The sequence below is a fragment of the Falco cherrug genome, chromosome 3, assembly GCF_023634085.1.
Source record: "Falco cherrug isolate bFalChe1 chromosome 3, bFalChe1.pri, whole genome shotgun sequence".
Classification (NCBI taxonomy): Eukaryota; Metazoa; Chordata; class Aves; order Falconiformes; family Falconidae; genus Falco; species Falco cherrug.
The window spans coordinates 76,462,884-76,485,729 of record NC_073699.1 but is presented as its reverse complement, the minus strand read 5'-3'; the positions used below and the strand labels follow the sequence as shown (position 1 = coordinate 76,485,729).

At 39.8% G+C, this 22,846-nt stretch overlaps 1 protein-coding gene across 1 annotated transcript in view; it reads right to left on the bottom strand.

The window, feature by feature from the left end:
- Positions 1-19,155, bottom strand: part of MOCOS (molybdenum cofactor sulfurase) — a 231,072-nt gene extending 211,917 nt beyond the window's left edge. The window contains exon 1 of the mRNA XM_055705183.1: positions 18,922-19,155. Coding sequence (XP_055561158.1) covers positions 18,922-19,051 — 130 coding nt within the window. The 5' untranslated portion in view covers positions 19,052-19,155. The remainder of the gene's footprint in view (positions 1-18,921) is intronic.
- Positions 19,156-22,846: the final 3,691 nt, after the last annotated feature.

Genomic DNA, 22,846 nt, shown 5'->3' with positions numbered 1-22,846 from the left:
ATTCTAGTAGCATTTTCCTGCTTTACTTTTCTTCTGAATCTTCCCCTAAAACAGGGGAAGCCACAGGCTTACAACAAAATGCCAAGGCATTTGAAACTGACTTTTCTAGTTAGTTCTATTTCTTGCTTTGTGACCTGAATTAATCAGATTCATACAAAATCTAGGACAAATTAGTGACTCTAAATTTTCCCTGCAAAATGTATCAAAATGAAATGTGCAGTGCTATATATAAAGCCTTTGAAATTGTTTTATGGATTTCCAAAAACACTTATAAGAAGACAAACTAAGTTGAAAATAACAGAAAAACAAAGAGCAACCTTTTCTCCCTTTTCCTTTAAAACTCTTTTCATTACATAGAAACACTCAAATCACTATGAGCATCTGGGAGCTAGAGCCTTGGCTTAAACATACAACCACAGCAACAATTAAACACTTTCATAAGAACTGGTAGATGCAATGAACCCTGAATGACAGACAGCAGAAATCAGTTATCCCAACGGTTGAGGGCCCTGCAGGGGTACTTCCCAGCCATCGTTTCTGCCCAGTGACAAGGGCACGTGCAACGTCGTTTGCCAAATGCAACAGTACCTCCCTCTGCTGGCGTTTTCTGGCAAGGAGAAGTGGTTGCTACTGCAAACCAGTAGTAAAGTTATTCTCCACTGGAAGTTCTTCACAAGAGGTTCCCCACAGACAATTATAGCCCTTGATTTATTTATACCACCCAGCAAACAGTCCATTGCCAGGAACAGATTGTGGAGATCAATTTCAGGGACACAAGAATAAGAGAAACCAAGTTTCCCTTCAGTATCCTTTTGGACTACCTTTCAGAGACAAACATGTAAAACCAAATAACCACGTTACCAAGAGGAACTGTACGTAAATTCGAAGAAATTACAAGTGTGAGGACTGTCGACCAGAACCCCACACTCGTAAGATGAGAGGTCTGAGAAGATTCTCCTGGCCTATAGTGGTCAGTCCTTTGCTACAAAAGGTAACTACACTCATCAACCAAGCTGCTTCCATATGAAAAATAGGTAGGCTATTAGTCTGCCTTGCTCAAACCACAATACTGGTACAGAATTGCATCCTCCTATTAAGAAACTGTATCTTAAACCTCTGTATTTTTCCACAATCAGTGTATTCTCCTATCTCCCACGTCAGCATCGTTTTGCTTTAATACCTATCTCCACCCACTCAACTTCAACAAGTGTTTCTCCCTTGATGAGCCAGTAGTACCGATCCACTTGCCCTGGCTAAAAATGTCATCTTCCTTTATTTCTAATGCATAAAAAATCTGACAACCCATTCCAGTTCCAGTGGGACCTCGTCCAGCTGGAAGCCTCTGGGAGAGACAGGGGGGGTGGAGAGCATGAGGTGGGGGTGCAGAACACACATTCTAGAAGAAGATCTCAGAATTTTGGAAAGCTAGAGTAATTTTGCCTAACTTTACTGGAAAAATACCTCCTTAGACCAATAAATCCATACCTCTTAGCTTACACTCCTGTTACGCCTTACCTGGTTTACACTCCTAATTGTTCTAGCAGTCAGAAAAAACAGCATTATTAAACCAGGAAGAGGTTTAATGCTTGAAAAGTCTATGTGTAATGTTTGAGCAAGATCTCCTGCATCTCCTTTTCACCAGTAAGCAGTCATCAACATAACTGAAATCACAAACAGGAGACAGCAATGATTTTTCAGTGTGCTTCCTCTAGTGCAAAAAAATGTGAAGTACAGGAGTTTCAGTGTCGCTTCTGAGTAACTATTTAAGATTTAATATAATGTATGGTGGGAACGTCATTTTAATAAGAAACAGAAATACTGAGATTTTATTAGGGAGATTGAAAGTATGTATGAAAAACTAGGTATAAGCTTTCCTAGTGTATATGTATTGGGTTAATCTAAACATTTTTCCATCATAAAATCTTTTGGCACCAATTCCCCACACAGCAAGCCAGTTTACCTTTTATAGCAATTTGATCCAAGCTGCTACCTCAAGTGAAACTATTCAACTATAAACAGACCAATCTAAATGATAAGATTATGCTCAATTGCTTTACCTTTACTGAAGTTCATAGACTGCATTAGATATACAGATGTCAATAATACAACTCATTAAATAAAATTAGTTCTTATTTGGAGATATATTTGATATGAGAATTATTTTGTAAATTTGTCAGGACTGTCCGTAATTTCCTAATAACGTCACAAAAAATGTAATATTTCAGTACAAAAAGCATCGCCTAATTAGAAAACAAGATTTTTCCCACTCAAAAAATAAACATCTAACAGGGACAAACAAGTTTCTATCACTAATTTAATAGGAATGTAATTATACATTGACATAATTTTTCCCTCAATACCTAATTGTATCTGGCATAAATTAGTTTCTACAGCCTACTTTTCATTTATTAGGGGTTTTCCCAAGTCTTCAAAGTCTTCAACAACCATTTCCAGGAATGTGCTAGGAATGAAAAAGTACATTTATCAAAAAATAATGTTATAGTAAACCACAGTTTTTAATTCTGAAACAGTATGATAACTGCAGAGATTTGTCAACTACTTCTGACAAAAGTAACAAAATACCAGCTTCCTAATGACTAGGCCTGAACACAGCAGTATGCGAGAGAAATCTTACCTAACACAGGCCTGCCTTTAATAGGAATAACAGCATGCAGCTTCCAGACACTCTTTTTTTAGCTTCAATGATGTCTGGTATGTTACAGCTTACTAAAAGAAAACTAAAAATCACTCGAGCTGTTGACACAAGCACATAGTTTATGGCCCTCTTTCTGAAGGACTGTTAATATGTGACACAGCTTTTGGAGGTTTGGCTATTACTTTGAAACGAACTCCAGACAGCAAAACTCCACTGCTGGATACTGCCATAGAGCTGTTCAGAAGGAGCAGTTTGTGGGTCTTCCAGAGACATCAGCTTCCATTGGGTACAGACGTTATCATTCTCTGGCCTCTGAAGGACTCCAACAGGACAAATCAAATCTTTTCCAAAGTCCAGTGAGTCAAAAGGAACCCAATCTGATTTGAGTTTCCTGCTGTACTACAATGTATAACCAGAGCAGAACTTTGCCTTCAGGTCACAGAGACCTCACCTCTGTAGAAGTGCAGCAAGCTTCACTCAGACAGGAGAACATGCGTCAAGGTCTGATTCAGAGCCTTTGAAGTAATTATGAGGCTCTGCTGAACTCTCTATGAGTTAAACCATTAACAAATATGCTATAATCAGCACTTCCTAAACACACCGCACTGATTATCTTTTTGGTTCCAGGCCAAGTTAAAGAGCTAGGTTATGATCTGCGCAGAAGCTTAAATGACCTTTGAAACAAGTGAATTTTTCCTTTCTTGAATAATACACTGGGCTGCTAATACTGCTGTCTCACAGCGTCTACAGGGCATCTTCAGTCTCTGGGATAGGCACGTACTCTCTATAAGTTCAGGTATCAATTCAGAAAGCACAACATTTTTAATAATCCATCAAAAAAAGGAGTAGGAGGGCTACAATAACAGGGGCAACAGCAACAGAATCTCAAAATGACATTAATTAGCTTACTAGAGTCAGTCATATCAAATAAAGAACTGCTCTAGAAGTGTGTTCAAGGCATCCAGGTGATTGAATGTTTTCTCCAAGCACATATTATACACCTTTATTTACAAATATGCACAAATATGCCTGTGTATGCAGTACTGACATGGGTATATGAATATATGTACATAAGTATCCCCTCAAGAGGATAATTAGTGTTTTCATGTTGCTTCCCGTAGCAGAACATAAGGAAAAGCAGATGTGAATCTGAAGACTCCCTTCCCTTACAGCTCTTATCCACCTTCTCTTCTCCACCGCTTCTCTAACTGTACATTTTGATATTTCTGGAAAAGTGATAACCCAGAAGTCATCACAACTGCTTTCAGTCTCAATTAAAATTAACATCTACAAAAGAGCACCAACACTCAACAAAAATAATACCAACCTTTGGTAAAATAATAAGGTTGATTTTTTTTGTCAGAGATTCTTTTGTTGAAAAAAGAAAAGATACTTCACCTTTAGAGTGCCCCTTCCCTCCCCCTCAAATAAGACAGATCAAAACAAAAGTATCTAAAATATCTACGTTAACCATAGTTGTTGGTAGATAGCTTGAAGACACTTAGGCATGCTTCTAACTTGAATAAATTTGCATTTTCTAGAGAATTCCAGTACAGGGGACTAAGTTCTAATGCTGTTCAGCTCAATGCAAGTCTATTCAGTCAACTACTCCTCTCCTTTGCAACTTTGCTTTGTTTATCAGGATGCTCTATGTTTAAATAAAAGTAGGATTTGGGGCACCTGTGAAGCTATGCTAGTACTAAGAGAACAAAAATATCTGAGCATCATAAACCCAGTAATAGACTGATGCCACGGACAAAAAATATACAGAATTTCATGTTTGGTAACAACCTTCCAGTAGATACCTTTGCCTACAAAAATGAGTTTTGCAGTTGCTCCTTTTTTTTTTTTTTTAATGGACCCAGCAATAAAGCAATTACAACTTTATCCAAGTTTTATAACCATACACCTAAAGAATATTTTGCTGTGCTTCACTAAATCATGGTATAATTCCTCTCAATTAAAGGCCTTCTTTCAATACTAACACCATTAGGAATGAAAGAGAATTACAATTTCACCATAAATTATTCAAAGCACTAAATACAAATGGCCTCATTAACACTAGACTAGCTTTGAGAATGAATAAAAGATTACACATGGAAAAACAAATATTCCAGTTTCCCTAATCTCTGAACTCTGAGCTTAAAATCACAACTCTGCCACAATACCAGCTATTGCATTTTGCCTTAAGGCAGCTGAGAAAATATTATGCACTTAAAAATCAAGCTCTTCCCCCACAAAATGGATATTCTTGACACATTTGAATAAATTAAAGGATCAGACAACATTCATACAACATACCTTACTCAGTTTACAACACAAGATAGTAAAAATAGTACCTAGATAAAACCACACATAGCATACTCTGCCTCCAGGACTGGATCCTGAGTTTGACTAGCAATTTCATATCTGGAGCTTCCATAACTACCATAACCACACTGGAGTGCTGGAGTTGCTGGACCCACGCTAAAGCCTGTCCCTTCGTTATAGACCACTTCTACTGATGCTGTATGGAACAGATTGCTGAATGCACCTATGCCTGACAAGGGCAAAGGATGTCAGGTGGCAAGTAGAAAGTTGTGCAAGCTACGAAATTCAGGCATTGATTCTGTAACATGAAGCAAGGATGGAGAGGAATTTTAAGCAAGGTGAGCATTATGACAATGAATGATCAAATTAATAACAAACAGTATTATCATAAATGGAAAAGTAATAGCAATTTGCTAATATTTCAGAGCTCATTCCTGTGCTGTTAATTTTCAAATACTTCCTCAGACTTGCTAGTCTAAAACCATAACTAGAAGTAACACGACAGAATACTACTGAGTTTCTGTAATGAGCTCTTACTATATCCTGAGAATTTCTTTTTGTTAAATTTGTGCTTGCAGGCACAATATTACCAGATTCCCCCAAAGCAAGTATGTTTAAGGCAACAATAGTATGTTTGGTCCTTACCACCTGCATTTTATAACTACTTACTTGTCATTACGATTAAATTAATTTGTAATTCCTGTTAATTTTTAGCAAAATTGCACGAACATTTTTCACCAAAAGGATCACCCAGGAGATGTAAAAATGAAAAATCTAAACATATCAAAACCACCTTCTAAAATAGTAAAGTTTCGCAGTGGAGCACAGAAAGGCTAAGGTATGGAAATACAAGAGAAAAGATTATAACTCTAAGTAAAAGAAACACAAAATCAAATTAAATAAAAACTTAAAATTCCCAAATTAGTATGTTAGGGTGCCCTCATTTGTGTCCTTAGTTACAGTTACCTCAAGAAGGACCTGATTTTCAAAGAACTGTAAGATCACATACATTGTAAATCTGATTCAGTCAGATGTCTCAATTTGCCCCACCACGCTTCAAAGGAGAGTATCCAAAATTCAAACAATTAAGGGGGAAAAGATCTCGGTCAAAATATTCTGACACAATGGTAACTCAAAGAATGCATCTAACCCAGTGTACACAACAATTGGCTCTACATGTTTCATTCCAGATTCATTTACTTCTAAAAAATGCTCTCTAAATTTGTGCCATAAATACCAGCATGGGAATGATCCCTATTATGTCATGTAGTCACCATCACAATGCGATTAATGGCCCCTCAACAGTCAGCCTAGAACAAACCCAGGCAATCAGCTGCACAGAACATCACATGGGTTTCATGTGAGATAATTGCTTTGAAGAAGTTTGTTTCCGAATGGACAGCAAGTGTTCCTCAATATTTTGTACAAACACGAGATACCTGGTACTTTGCCTTCACAGAAAGTCAGGATAAAGTAATAAAGTGAACCTCATGAGATCAATTATTGCAAAGTACACAGATATTTTTTTTTTTCTACAGGAGCAAACCATGGGCTTCCCTTCTCCAACTTCTGCTGACAAAGGGATACAAGAAAGGCATTAAGTGTGAATTTTTCCCCATGCCCACTCCACGTTCTTCTTTGCCCTAGTCCCCTTCCAACTTAAAACACTTTTATTTCCTTCTGCTAAGAAAGATGACTGTTAAGCACTTTGTGTTCTCACCACAGTGAAACTAAAATTCCTGGATTCATATATATATATATATATATATATATGTACACACACATATTTATTATATCTTTGTTTATATTTTTATATATACCCATTGTAATGACTGTCAGTGGAAAGACAATAACAATCAGTTTTGATAGGAATAGGTTCTTCCTTATATGACTTTTTTCTCTAGAGTTTCATTTTTCCTCATATCATATTCCTGTCTACAAGCTGGGAAATCCAACCAACATATATCCAGAGACTACATACATTAGACTAGACTGCTGTTTTCTTCTGAGTCATTCCACAAGGAATACATAGTGCAGTGAAGTAGATTCAATGCATGCAACACTGTCCATAACTCATTGACGTTAGCAGACTAAACAGTAAATTTTCAGTTTTCTCCTCTGGATTCAGCTATTTCTATTCTCCAACTATGGGGAATTCAAACCACAGCCAAAAAAAAAAAAAAAAAAAAAGAGATGCATGGTGACTACAGAGACCACAAGTCATGAAGATGGACTATTAAAAGAAAAAAAAAGTATAACAACTAATCTCTTGATCTAAAGAAGAAAAAAAAACCAAGCGAGTTCCCTTCCACACCCCACCCCTCATATCTGGAAGACTTTTATAACTATCAATTGTACTTATTTGACAAATTCTTACGCTGTTTCAATACAACCCATGTAAGAACCCATGTAATTTTTAGACACAGTAAATTCTACAAACATAAAGTTCAGGAGGCACTTGAAGAAGTGGGAAGTAGCCAAAGGCAGGTTTTCCTCTTTACTTTCTAATACCCACTCATAAATAGTTTTACATGTAATACTGAAATACAAAAACTGAAGAAGAACATTGTAAACTAACTGCTACTTGATTAGTTTAGTATGTAATCATATTTCTGCCACTCAAATGGAAGGAAACAGAAGCAGAAGTGGCTGATACCATAGGTTGGGTGTACCCACAAGGTATGTAACATTCCCATTTCAAGAACTGATCACACACTTTTGGAAACATGACAGCTGTCATGAGATTACTTGGTACTGTTTCCCCCACTCCAGCAGCGCTGAAGTTTATCCAGGAAGTGCTGCAGTGTAATCCTCATGATACTTTACGAGTACACCTATCCTTCTCTTACTTGCAGAAATGGAAGAAAAACTGATTAAAGTTCTGACAGTAACAGATACTTAATCTCTTAGGACCTGTCATGCTTAGTGATGCAAAGCTCAAAGAATTGACCAAATGCCTCCAAACAAGTGTTACACACTATGAACACTGCAACAGTCCACACATTCAAAGGAACAGAAGCTTTCATAATTTATTTTTTATGGGTAGCTTCAGCTCCCATGAGCTAAAAAGCTGGCTTCGCCTTTCATTAGAGCTAATCAGAATATAAATATTTCAACAAAAGCAGCTGTTTTTAAATTTGACATCTGGGGGGCAGGCAGGGGAAGATTTCTTCCAAACCTTGAAAAATACCGGATGGAAAGGAAACTCAGTAAAGAAAGTATTGATGTAACTCACTAGAATTTTTACTTTTCATCATTCGTGAAGTACTCAACCTCATACTATCACAGGCTCCTAAGGATAACCAAGAGGGTGAATTACAAGAGGGAGGAGTAGATGGCTTCACCCCTTAAAGAGCGTTTCACTGGACTAGACCCACCCTTTGGGCAAGTTGATATTGAAAAACAGGGGGTGGAGGGAGGATTTGTTTTTATAGAGCCTAAATCTCAAGGAGGGTTCCTATAGTGCCAGAGGAAGGCTTTGACTTCGGTCCCCACACCTCTCCTAGTGGGTCAGGTGAAGCTGGGGCCATGGTAGTGCTTGCCAGAAGACAGTCCTGGTTCCATGGCCCTGCAGTGCAGTGATGCCTTCTGTGCTCTGCAGATAAGATTCACCAAGCCTGAACATAAGGCAGCTCCTAAGAAAATCATCATTGCTTCTTCACTCCCAGAAGTCTGGGTTTTTTCCAAGTAGTAGTTTATACCCAAAGATCACTTTAAATTCTATTTTCCAACCAAAAACCCCTAGGCTGCTACAGAAATAGAAGACGGAAAGTTTAAAACTAAAACTTGACAATGAGCTATGAAAGTTACTATTGAAATAGCTTTTTGTGACATGAAAAAGGAATATTGAAGAAACTTACTTTCTGTCCCAGACATCTGCCTCCTTTCCCTGTCCTCACATCCCACCTCCTCCTTCAGCTCAGTGTTTTAGACACTAGAGGCTTTAAAGAATGCAACTGCAGTAGGAATCACCACTCATGATCAACTCTTCTCAAGGAATGTATTTCACAGTATCAAATCCTAAATTGTTGTTATGTTACAAAAAAAATGAGTGCTTCCCAAAGAATAGATACCCCTTATGTTGGAGTTATAATTGTAGTGTTTTTTTCATAGGAGAACCTCTTCAATGCATGGTAATCCCTTCAATGCTGTAGAGATGTTAGATAGGCGTGAGTACATCAAAAGCTGCTATTCTAATTAATGAAAAGTTAAATTCTCACCTAAATCCAAAACCAGAGCCTTTACTCTAGGTTTACTTTGCAAGAAAGAAAAAATAATGATTTTCTGTTGGTTAGAGAAGTTACTCTGTCACTCTGTAACTGATCCTGAAAGACAAAGAGCAGATACAACTGCTAGTGCCATGACTTTTTACTCAAATTCCACTTCAGTGAGTTTCACCTTAGCATGAATTTGGAATAGATTCACTGAAATCCACCATTAATTTCCCCAATAAATGACAGATTTATAGCTGTGGTTTCAGGAAGTTCTACATCAAAGACAACTTCCACCAAAAAAATGGAAGACAGAAAGAAAGACAGAAAGGAAAATGGAAAGTAAGATGGGAAGGTAAATTGATTCTCACAAACATTCCAGCTTTGCAAATTAATATGGCTTTTGGGGGGCATTTAATGTACACAGCAAGTGATTTTCCCATTAAAAATACCATAGTTTTTCTCTCTTCCTTCTAAATTTCTGATTTTGGTGAGTTTGGAGAGATACTAAGTTCGGTGACAGAATATTAACTAGACAGTTAATAATCCTTGAAACAGAGAGCTTAATTTCATTACCAGAAAAAAAAAACCTGCCTGCACCTCCAACAAATCAAAAATAGTTGTAAGCAGCAGAACAGAAAGGAGTTTGTGAGTTCCACTCACAGGGGTGCTCAGTTCCAAGAAAAAGGAAAGTCAGCTGCAGTGCCATTCAGATGTGTCACTCTCCTTACTTCCTTATTCCATCTTCAAAATACACCTTTGCAGATATTCCTTAAAAGTTATTTTTGCATTTTAATGTCTCTGGCATGTAATTTCATGTTACCCAAGCAGGTTTTAGTTTATTTCTTATGTACCACAAGTCTTCCAGTTCTAATGAATTTAAATGGTGTATGTTTTTCTTCATATATATTAGTATTAAATTATCTCCTTTTTAGAAGGGCAACAAAACTGTATTTGTATTGTTAGGCTGTCGCAGCAGCACAGTACCTGTCACTAAACATCTATGCTAAGGTGATAAGAAGAGGATTATTATCCTATTGCTATACTTCCTGACCGCCTTCCACAACAGGGTACTTCTCGGGCATTCACATTCTTAAGGGAATACATTTAAAAGCTGTTATTCATTAATCAAATGTTTTGTTTGGTTTTGAACACAAACTATGGTCAAATAACCACAGAGTACAGTAATCTATGTACGGTTTTGTCTGAACATCAATTTGGTCAGCTTCTCAGCTCTGCAATACCAGCTAGTTTATGTGCGCGGGGGGGGGGGGGGGGGGCGGGGAAGAAGCACGTCCGCGGCTGGCAAAGGCTCCTTTTTTGGGCAGTCTTTAATTTTACTCCATTCAGTCCATCAGGCAGAGTTCTTGCTAAGCTAACCACTTTTATTTATATGCTTTTATCCAGTCTCATAAGGAGGCAACAGGCATTATCAAAGCAAATTGTCCATCACAACTGAGATCAGCCAGGGCACTAAAAAGTGTCTCCCATTCTGCTCACTGGGCTTATGCACTCCTAAGTTGATTAAATCTCTAACAAATTATCTTCCTAGCATGTGATGCATCAAAGAGAATTTTAAAAGTTGCGTACTGCCAGAGCTGCTGAGTAACATTTTGTTTTGTGAGAATTCCAATTGTTTATATTAAAAGAAACTATAAGCAGATAAACAAATAATAAAAATGTGACTCCTAGTCACGTGTTTAGTAAGTCACTTAACAGGTTACACTCCTTAATAAGTTACTTAGGAAATGAGCAGCACAGCAGATGAACGGTGTACTTTACTCAACAGCAGTACAAAGCCTTTTTTTTTTTGAAAGCAAGGCAACATACATTTGTGCCCATGACTGATACTATCAGTTCCAAATTACTGAATTATGACAACTTTAATGCACTGTGTGGCATGAACATAAAAATGTGGAAAATCCTGGGCTTCTGTTTCTTCCTCAGGAAGAAATTACAGGACAAACTTTCTGATACCTGTGTAACTTCACCTGACCTGTTCATAAGTTTGCAAAGGGACACAAACAGCAATATTTGGTGTTTAATTGTGCATTAATGAAATTAATTCACACATTATTTAATTAATGAATATTTGTTCAAATGAACTTCCTGCCATCTTTCCAAATTTTTATTTAGGACATTATTTTGCATACTGCCAGCAGATGTAAGCTTAGTGGTGTAATCATCCTTCCTCAGCCAACCATGTCACCAGAAGTTCACATACCTAGATACCTCTCTTTCAAGAAGGCACTAAGTGACAAAAATCTTGTCCAGTCATGTTCTTAGCTTTCTTTTAAAAGCATTTTAGATCCTGTTGCTCCAGGAACTAACCGGAATGAGCACAGAAATCACACCTTCTTTACTTCTCTTGTAAAAGCCATATTCCCCTGGCTGCTACAAGAAAGGAGGACTGAGTACAATCCTGAAAGCAAGAAAGTGGAAATAAAATAGCAGGGAGGGAAAGATTTACCTCCCAAAGAACTGCCTTCCAATCTTATACGTGTATTTCACATACTGGACAAAACAGCAGCTTCTGCTTTTTTCACTTTCCTGCATGATACTCACAACAGCTGCCTGCCTGGGGTCTCATCCCCATTGCAGACACCTCACAGACCAGCACTTCTCTACAGCAGGAAGACAGTGAAGGGGCAAAGAGTACAACAGCACAGAATGTAACTGGGCTGCCACAAATACTGGCAGGAGCATAACAACTTGCCTCATTAGCAATGAAACTAATTAAGTCTGACTTTTTACTGCTTTGTGGCCTGTCTTTATGCCTCCCTGCCCTAATATACCCCTGTTTCACCATAATTGTAACATTCCTTTCCCAAACCTTCAGTTCTTGACACCACCTTTTTTCACAATACCTCCACAAAACACATCTTCCTCCTAACTAATGTGACAGGAAGCAGTCTGTGGTTATAATAAGCAGACAAGGCAACACTATCAGCATTATTAACTTAGGAAGAGAAAAAAACCTTTACCAACGCCAAGCTGGCATATTCCTAAAAATAATCTTTTTTTTTTAAGTTCATTTTTTAAGTTCAGAAATATATTTAAAAAAAAAAAAAAAAAACAAAAAACAAAAAACAGAAAACAAAACACCTTACTAGTATTTTAGAATCACATAAAGGAAAACATCTCCACTGGTGGCTTGGGCCAAGACCTTTATAAGAAGTCTGAGACATTTGAGAACTCAGCATCCTACTTCCTAAATATCACCTCCAAGTTAAGCATCCCACTAGCCTCCTGCTCTGCAAACATACTGTGCTGTCTACCCATTTATCAACCTCTCATATCAGTGCTTTTTATTATGCAGCACTCTGCAGCATGGTCTTCCTGAATTCAATGACAGTCGTTTCACATCCAGGCAATGCCTCTGCAGCATCTCTCTGATACCACGTATGCAATGAATCAAACTGATCAACAAAAACTGACCTCTCACCTCTGCGTTTGTCTTTTTGTCCTCAGACTGGAAGTACCCTTGAATTCTGGTGAGCAGCTCAGATATGGGAATTGCTACAAAAATTTCAAGAGCATGCCAGGTTCTGATTTTGCAGCGGAAATTCCAGTATAAGTGCAGGGACACCATAAGCAGATCCCATTGGTCTGAAAACTTACATATGCTCTTTAATTCATAAACTTACATTTCATATTTAAAACAAACCCCAAACCAAATCAGATATACATCATATGGAAATATGCAGAAAAAGGCGAGGAAGAAATCGATACCCATCTCACATACAGCAGCATCATAACAACGGAGGACAAACAGGAGAATCTAAAAGGAAGCAAAGGCAACAGAGGGAAGAAAGCACCACTGATGTGGGATTTTGTAGGAACAAGTTTTTGGTGCATTTCCAATTTTTGAGTAAGAGGTAAGAAAGCATCTGGTGCTTTTCTAAATAAAACATCTGCCTGTTTCAATACTTTCATGCACTAATATACATCTTGTGCAGACATTAATTTTAGAGATAATGTATCTTTTAATTAGAAGTGCAATTTTTTTAAATGGGTGGCTGATACCCTGCAGCATCTATGGAGTTTCATAAAGTATCTTTCCAAATCTATTTTTTTTTATCTCCACATGTTGATTTAAAAATCCTAATGTCTACATATGATTATTTCCTCTTGTGAAGAATCTAGTCCCAGCTGATCGACTTCATTTCTAAAATACACCTGAAAATTCCGAGTTCGTGTCAACTGTATCAGGTTTATGGGGTTTGGTATTTTGCTTTTTCGTTCAATGTTCCTGTATTTCAGCCAGTTTTAAACATCTTGTACTACGTCACATAAGTGATTACAGAGCCAGTGTAATGGTGCAGTGGACATCTTTATGTGGGTATTTCAACACCAAATTCAAAGTTAAAAATGGATTATACAGATACTACTTTGAATAAGACAATTCAAGAAAGAGAAGACATTTCCTGTGTCTTTCAGGGATTTTTTTCTTTCCTCTAACTAAACTTTAGTAACTAAGTAATTAAAACTTTATTCAGTGCTGAAATATTACCATGCCAACATCATTGACTACTCTTCACTAAGAGCTAGGTCCATCACTAAGAGCAAAAGAACACCCAGCTCTGGGTGATCAATTAAACGATCAGTCCTGCACAGAGCAGACCACCAACAGCCTTCTAAACCCTGAAATGCAAGAGAAGAAATTCCTGAACAGTACCTGTTACTTCCATGTAGGCAGAGGAAAACATCTGAAACTAACACACAGTTGCTATTACTGCATTAGGCATTAAATCCACTTTGTGTTCCATACACGCTTCCTCTTTGATATCAATTGTTAGGTAATAGCTTAGACAACTACTGCTGACTTGAAATCAACAGGGAACATTAATGCTTTACATAAGCATACATATTGTTTTTTACAAAACAATTGGCAGTACTTGTGCAATTACACTTCCCATACCACAGCTTCTTTTTACGACACCTTTTCCATCCACTAAATGCACCTTCCAAAATGTCTTCTAGCATTTCAAACTGTCCACCAGCAACCTCCTTCAATAAATATAATTTATTTTGCTTTCTTTTCCCTCCCAAATTGGAAAAAAAAAATAATAAAAGTGTTTCACAAAATCAAATCACGTTGTGACAGCGGGGCTACAGAGGACAGAAGCAGGTTACCAGCCAGAGATCTCACAGTCGCTGAGGAGAGTGACCAAGACTTGCAGTGGTAAGAAGAGGAGCTCTCAGCTCACAATTAATTATTGCACCTCACCACAAAATGGCACATATCTTGCTTCTGGTTCAGCATAGACCTTAGAGAACAATCAATCAAACTAAATTTATCCCTCTTTATCAAACTTCTTTAAATAGCATGATAAGACGTGCATATTGCTAACTTGCTCAAAGAACAATATTGCTCAAAGAACCTAACTATAAAAGGTTTTGCTGAACACACACACTCAGTCTTCAAGAATAAGAGATTTAAAAGAAAATATTCATCCACAAATAAAAATTATTAATAATTAGGAAATGAGCAAAACATAACAAACACAAACAGAAGACAGCTACCAGATCAAACAGAACAAACAATCAAAACAAAACCTCTGTGGATGTAAAAAAAACCACAAAAACCCCACAGAAATTATTCCAAATCTTTATTTTTTTAAAGGAAGAAACCAATCTCAGATACAAGGCTGATAGAATTTCTCAATTGACAAGGCAAGCAAACTGGCACAGCAGTAGAGAAACTGAGGTTACGCCTACATTTGCAATTAACAAGCGAATACAACTCTTCAGGCTCACGGTACACTCTTCTTCTCAAGTTTCACAAAATGTGAGCATCAGCTACCTATCAACAAAATTACTCTGAGCTGACACACCAAAATGCATTTCCTACTTCTGAAATTCAGCCAAAACACCAAACTACCCCAAACATGACAAAACAGATAGGCTTTTCTGCGCTCAGAGGACAGAGTTGACCTTTGCTAACCAAGCCACTAAGGACTAACTCAAAGTGCACGGAGGAGATCTGCTTTTCCCATTCTCCCACTTACTGGAAAAGTCAGTGCAAACAATTAAACCAGCAATATAAGTAAAAAGTTTTAATTTTGTTTAAGGTCAGACCGAGCATCATTCCTTAACTGAATAACAGAATAAGCTCTCGTACAGGTGACCTGTTCGTGGGACATCATTTGACTTCCAAAGAAACAAAGGCCAATTCTCCTACTCAAAGCTTAGTTTGCCTTTCCTCTCTGTTTAACAGGCAAGCTACATTGTTACTGTTGTATGTAAACACAGACATCACAAATATGCATACTACTATGTTAACACATGATTTGTCACATGACTGTTGAAGTACAGAACGGTGATTGATTAGACATTAAATATGACAGCGCATCTTACCTCAGTTAAAAGACTACCTTAAAATAGTCAGCTGCCCTTAAAACATACATGATTGCTAACACGCACTGTTTTTTATTTGGGGGATGAGTATCCACTGCTTATCGCTCTTGGAAAGCTCCCACTGAAATGGACACAGCTATCTTAGAGGAGAATACTGGCACACAACTGAAACTGGAAAGTTATCTTGGGATTAAATGCTGCATCACAAATCATGTCAGCTTTTTCTTTTTTCAAACCACAATGCAAACTGAAGCTGATATTTTCTTTGCTATGATAAACATCACAGAAGCATATTCATCCCCATTACTTAACAACAGAACCTATAAACTCCCGCTGATTTCTTTATCATTTTCTAAAGCACAATTTACAATCCTACACTGCAGATAAGGGTACGCTGCTCACAAGATTAAAGTCAAGGTCACATATTGCACATACTCTGCTGCCTGTGAAACAGGGATCTGTTTCACAGGCTCCACATATATTTTTAGAAGGGCCTGCTCTAGCCATCAGCTAACAGCCCTTGAATTACAAAAGTGAAGATAAACTTTGGCTTAAAAGGTAAAATTTAAGGCTTCTGTGCCAAAACAGACAGACCCCTGCTGATTCAAGGAAGTAAAGTACTTCCTTTTATCCCTCCAAAAACCTGAAGGGTAATTCCCCAACACAGTCACTATGAGCCTAACTTTCCTTCAGATGGAGCCAAGGGTGAAATCCCAGATTTTGACAGGGCAACAGGTAGACCACCTTTGAAAAATCCTGTTTTTATAGTATGCCAGTAGCCAGTGTTCCCCTATATACATCTGTTGTACCTTCTCCTGAACAGGCACTTGTGCAACTATTCATACTAGAACTGCAAGAGAAGCGCAAGTACCATGCCAGCAAAGGTTTATAACACAGAAAAGGTTTCTGCCTCCCCCAGAGAACACCATTTGCACAAGATGTCTTTAGTGGATGCCACCAAATAACAGCAATCAGGAAGAAGCGAATACACTGATATGCAATAATTACCATTATTATTACATGCTGCTTACACAAAGATGACACTTCCAAAATTGAGCATTAGGCTTAATTCATGGATATCTAGAGAGGACTCCAAAAAATTGTGTTCACATAAAAAGTGAGCAGCAAAATCTGGATTTTTATCCAATTTTAATGACGGGAAGATCTTTGAGGCATGCCCCAAATAAACAGACAGAGCAAGACATTACTGTTACCTACCTAAAAATAGAGCTCATGCTCTTCTGCCTAGCGGAACTAGTTAAGACTGTTCTTTCCTAGAAGGGATTAAATTGCAGCACCTTTGTGCAGTAGGGGGACACACAGCAGAGGTCAACCCTATGACCAGCTACCAGGTTCCTTAGGGAATCAGCATTCATACAATCAGGACTTACCCATAATGCTGACCCAAGGCCTCCAGAGATGTAAAACTTCTCCCTCATCCCCTAACCTGCATGTTCTAGCAGTTCACTGAAAATGCTTAAGTAGCTAAATGCCTGAAAGACCCACTAATTTTTTGTAAGTCACTTAGAGAAGGCCCCTTTATTTACTATTGCTGCTGCCAACTGGTACAGCCACCTTTTCTTTGCATTATTTCAGCAAGGCAACAAAGACCTAGAGCTTTAAAAGACATTTATGTAACAACAGCAGTGTGCTGAGACCTTCAGCAACTGGGGATACAACTACATGGCTAAATAAAGGGAGGCCAAGGAATAAGTACAAGCAACATGCTTATCATCCATACTGCTCCACCATCAGCCAGTTCCTCTGTCCTGGACAAGTCCAACTAGTCAGATACAAGAGACACAGATGTGTAAGGCAGGGGACACAGCCTTACACACTTTGTCTGGGAATCTGTCCCTGAACACCCTTTATTTGGCACTACTGGCATCCCTTGCACGCACAAGCTCTTGACTACAGGAGATATGGCCCTGTTCTTAAGATAAGAATCCCATACAGGACACCACGTGTATGTACAGTGATCAGTTAAGGACACTGATCTTCTTCATGGAGGTCACAGGCTTTCAAGATGAATGGGCACATTAAAATTCTGAAGGGGAAAAAAAAGGGCAAAAGGAATTTGCAACCGAGGTCACCTTACCATAGACTATTATGTGAATTCAACTAGCTAATATTATAACAGATTCTATTTTATAGCCTGTATTTGGTTTTATTTATCTTTTTCTGGAAATATTCTGAATTATCTATCAACCACAACTTATTTTAATAGGTTGCGTGACCAAAGTATAACTCAGTAGCCTACATTAGCCAAAACGTTTTTAAATGGAGGCAAACTCCTAACGCTCTGCCTTTGCAGTGATCTCCATTTGGGAACCCAGACTGACTGACCAGAAATCGTTTATTAGCAGATACGCTTTATTTCAAAACTGAGGAGCCTCATGAGAAATAAGCCTGGCTCTCGGAGTGTTGAAAAGTCATCTGCCTAAATGTCTAAACAATGTTCCAGTTACAAAACACCCACTTTTCGTCATCTGGCCTGAATTCTGAACAAGCAATCTCTTGTTATCAAACTTCCACTGATGCAAGTAATAGGACTAACACCAGACTGTGAAATTAAGTCACTGAACCTTTGTTGAAGTTCCTCAAACTGCTGCTTGAAATTAAGTTGCTTTCCACATCTTTCTAAGAGAATAAGTGTAACTCCATTCTTTACTAAACACCTGTGTGCGAGAAAGCCTGCTCTTGCATTTGATCACCGAAATTCAAACAAATGGCAAAGAAGAACAGCAGCACGAAACTCAACAGAACCTGTGTGGTTTAAAGAGCGGTTTCAGGACATCCAGATCCACACTATTTACTCTGCTCTCCAGTCTTGTTCATTTCCCAAGTACTTTGAAGTGCTAATATCATGGACATTAACAACTTCTTCAGGTAAAATGGCTTATTGTAGTGTATCCATCACCATTAGATTTGAAGTAATATATTCACGCAACGTTTGATGCTGGGGGAGGGGAAACCTATATAAACCCGCAAAAGTAGTTTACACATACTTGCCTCGCCACAAACCTTCACTAGACAAGGCCTGTTGTACCATTTTAACTTCCCTCCCTCCCCCTTCCTCACAGCTCATTTCACGACTTGTTGCGGTTCGTCAACGCCACTGCTGAGCCCCCGGCACCCCCGCGGCGCTGCGCCGGAGGCGGGGAGGAGGGGGCGGCTGCACCCCCGCCGTGACGCTGCGGGGCTGCGCCGCGGCCGCCGCCTTCCGCCCGCCCCGCCCGCTCCCCCGCCGCGCCCCGCACCGGCAGTTTCCCGCCCACGGGCCGGGCGAGCCGGGCCCGGCGCAGCCGCCCCCGCCCACGGGCCGCCCCCCGCGGCCCCGCCCGCCCCTGCCCGCGCCCCTGGGCTGCGCCGGGCCCGCGGTACCTCGGAGCCGGGGGAACTCGCGCTCCCGGAGGCGGCGCAGGTCGCCGCCGTACCCGTACTGGCACCCGGCGGGGCAGGCGGCCTGGAAGGCGCGGAAGGAGAGCAGCTCCCCCCGCGGCGCGCCGGCCATGCCCGGCTGCAGGCGGGAACGCGGGAGCGAAAGTGACAGAAACGGCAGCGCGGCTCTCCGCAGGCCGCCGAACCTCCCCGCCGGCAGCACGGCAGGCGGGCACTGCGGCCAGCACGGCCCGGCCCGGCCCGCCTCGCTCCTCCCGCTCCCGCCCCCGCCAGCCGCCTGGGGTGCCCGCGCCCCGCCTGCCCGCCCAGCCCCGGGAGCGGCGGCGGGGCCGGGGCTCGAGCCAGGCAGGGCCCGCCGGTGGCTGGGGCCGGAGCACAGGGAGGCGGCGGCGCGGGGCGCGCTACGGAGCGGGCCGGGCGGCGGGTGCTGGACGCCACCGGGCCGGTCGTCCGAAAGCGGCGCCGCGCCGGCCCCGGCCCGCTCCCGCCGCAGGCAGCAACGCAGGCGGGTCCCCCGGGCCGCCGAGCCGGGCAGGGCCGGTCCCATGTGAATCCTCCCGAAGGACGAGGCCGTCGGGTGTGGGCGCACGGCAGCAGGCGTGCTTCTGCCCGCATCCCCGCCTTTGGGGCGCGCTACGGAAACGGGGATAGCTCAGGGAAATCTCTTTTCCCTAAACTTTTCAAATTCAATGCTCAAATTTTCCTCACTTCATTTAGATGCTGCTCCTAATAGGTAGTGGAAGTCACATGCTCACACCTTGCATTTGGTGCATGGTACTTTTTCACCACACTTACACAGCTCTACTGGCCGTAGATGCCATATGGTCAATGTATAGGACTCCAAAAGCCTAAGGAGTGATAGGGGCTGGTCATCAGGTGTAGAGAGACTGGTAGCCATTCATGTAAAAGCTCTTGCATTGTAGAATAAACTAACCACACACATACAGGAAAAAATCATTGGCAAATGAATAGTGGGTGTGTGGGTGGGTGTATTGGATTTTGTTTTGTTATTTTTATTGAAAAAAACCAGAAATCCCTGATCTACTATTTGCGCTGAGTTTTTTCTACTCATCATTCGCAGTCTGCAGAGCGTCAAAGGACCCCCTAGTCCAATACTAAAATAAAATGCGTGTGTTAGGATGGATCTGCACCCAAATTCTGGTGAGGCAGACTCTTCAGTTAGATTGCTTGAAATGCTATCCATTGATCATCAGTGAAATGGGAAACTACCAAGAACAAACTTCAGCCCAAATTGAACTGTAAAGATTTTCACTTACAAGGCAGTACTGAATAAAAGCTATGCAGAAAATTAAAAAATAAGCCTGACATGAAACAGCACGCTAATATGCTCCCTATTTTATATATTAGGAGGTTTTGCCCGATTTAAACATATAGCTCTGCCTTCAAGGTTCTAAGGAATATTTCTATAAAGCTATAAGAATATGTTTGTCCCTAACTCTGTATTCATGATCAGGACAGGTATATAGTACTGCATCTCATTCCTGGATGCAGCAGTACATTTTGGCCTAGCCAATGATCTTGTCAAGACAGATTACCAAATGAACCTTACCGTACATGCTTCCTTCCAGATGAATAGGGCACCTATGGTGAAAATGAACAGTTGTCATCAAGTGGGAGAATGGTTTTAGCTGATGTTCCTGAAGTCACTTCTTTTTTTAAACCAGAACCTTGCACCAAATACCATTTTTTAAATTTTATTAATCTACACATTGCAATTTAGAAGGGCCTATGCCATCACTGTGACTTTTTTTTTTTTTTTTTTACTGCAGATATATATAGAAAATATCTGCCATGGATTTTCCCTCATATTTCTAGCTTCCTGTTATCAATTTCCAGAGCAATTTATTTATATTGATTGCTATCCATAGTTCCCTGACCATTTTTATATGCTGTTTATGTCAAATAGTTGTTTTCCTTATTGAACAAAGGCTAGTTTTCCCTACCAAAACTGCCTTTTCTTGACAGAATGCAGCCTTCTGATCTTACACTAAGTTCATCTTAAGGTTTTATATTCCATTCACATTTCTGTGTAAAAATGGTTCCTCACAATTTCCGCATTTATTTTTCCCTTCTGATTTTGGAAGATTAGCCCTTTGGAAGCAACATGTGCATGGAGATAGCGCTAATGTGGAACATGCTCTGTTTGCGCATTGCATGTAAGGTGGTGATGATCACTGATCATTGGGGAGCTACAAATTTACAATTCAGGGCTTAGTACATCTTCGTCCATCATAAAGGCTGACTGGAATGTTCTAAATAACAAGAAGCATTAAGGTTACTGTGTGTCAGTATAGAACTTTTTGTGTTTGGAAATTAGAATAACTTGTGAAAACTAACTACGTTTACTGCTGACTCTATGTCTGAGGTAAAAACTGGAGTTTTCATGGAATTTCCCCATGAAACAGTTTTTCCATCTGCACATGGCAGATGCACAGTTACAGAGTAACTTTTCCTCTTCTTTGGTTATTAAGTGAAGCCAGGGGATCAGTCCATACATAAATTAAGTAATATACATTAGTGGACGGATATGCCTAGAAAGTCGTGTTAACAAAAGTGTAAAGTCTTAAAATGCTGTTAGTGAAAAGATCGTTGTGCACGTGCACCAGGCACATAAACTGCATGCATTAACCCCCCGGCCATGCACACACGCACACAGAGTTTTGCAGGTTCTTTCCTTAATGGAGGTTCGGTAGCAGAAACAGAGCAATTTAACTTGCTTTTCCCAAGTTTTAGCAGAGTGAAATAATGCCTCCAGGTAATCTAGTTAGTAAGTTTCTTGATTTGTAAATGTTAACATGTAACACTGCCATTTCTTGGAAAATTTACAAAATAGGAAAAGGTTTTTTTTAATGTCTTCACTGCACTGGGACAAAATTTTTTTCTCTCTAACAACTATTCAAAAGCACTACAAGAAACAACAACAAATAGACTCCACACAAATGCTTTGCAAACAACTATAAAAACAATATACTTATCTATAAAGGGGTTGCGTTGTCCTCTTGCAGCTCTATAGAACAGCAATGGGATTGCAGTATTGGACTGTATGAGCAAGAGAGGTTGCCCCTTCCTTGTAGTAGCCTTAGGAATAAATTAATGAAAACTATGAATCAGAGCTTATGGACATGGTTGGATATTGTATTAAAGAGTTAAGCAGTTTGGAATTGTGTAACATGAAGCATGCAGAATATTTTAAACAAACATAATGTAGTATGTACCGCAAGAAAGGTCTTGGAATGGAGAGGTTTTGCTCTCAAGCAGAATTTTTGCCAGCAGAAAGTCAGATACTGCTCCAATCTTCCACTGACACTGAAAGCATTAGTGGAAATTAATGCTACAGCCATCAAATGATTGCACAGAGGTCAGCACAGGCACAGCCTTGCCTTTGTGGTTGTGTGTTAGGAAAAGCATTACTAGCTCATTGCAGCCCAAATCACACTTGCTACACATTTAGGTGTGACATAACCTTTCTCATTTGTTCTGTATACACAAAATGAGTTTTCACCCTGCTATATTCTTTTTCATGTTCTGTCATGGAACAATAAAATAAAGACTATTTTGCTCATTCCAGAGACATCCTGATGTGTGCACACACTGCTCCAGTCTGATTAGTTAACTGGTTGATCTGAAAAGATGTGCAGTATCAGAAACTAATGCAGTTGCTTACTGACTGTAAACAGTTATTTATTGACTATAAGGAAAACTATCTAATTCACCACATGTTTGCAATTGGTTACAAGAAATCCACTTCTTGTATGTCCCTTTGAGCCTACCAGTTACAAAAAGCTGCTAGAGCATGTATGGCAAAAGTCAAGATTACGTCTAGTTTATCCCTGTGCGCATTTAAACAACAGCAAAACAATATATATACACAAGAAAAAAAATGGTT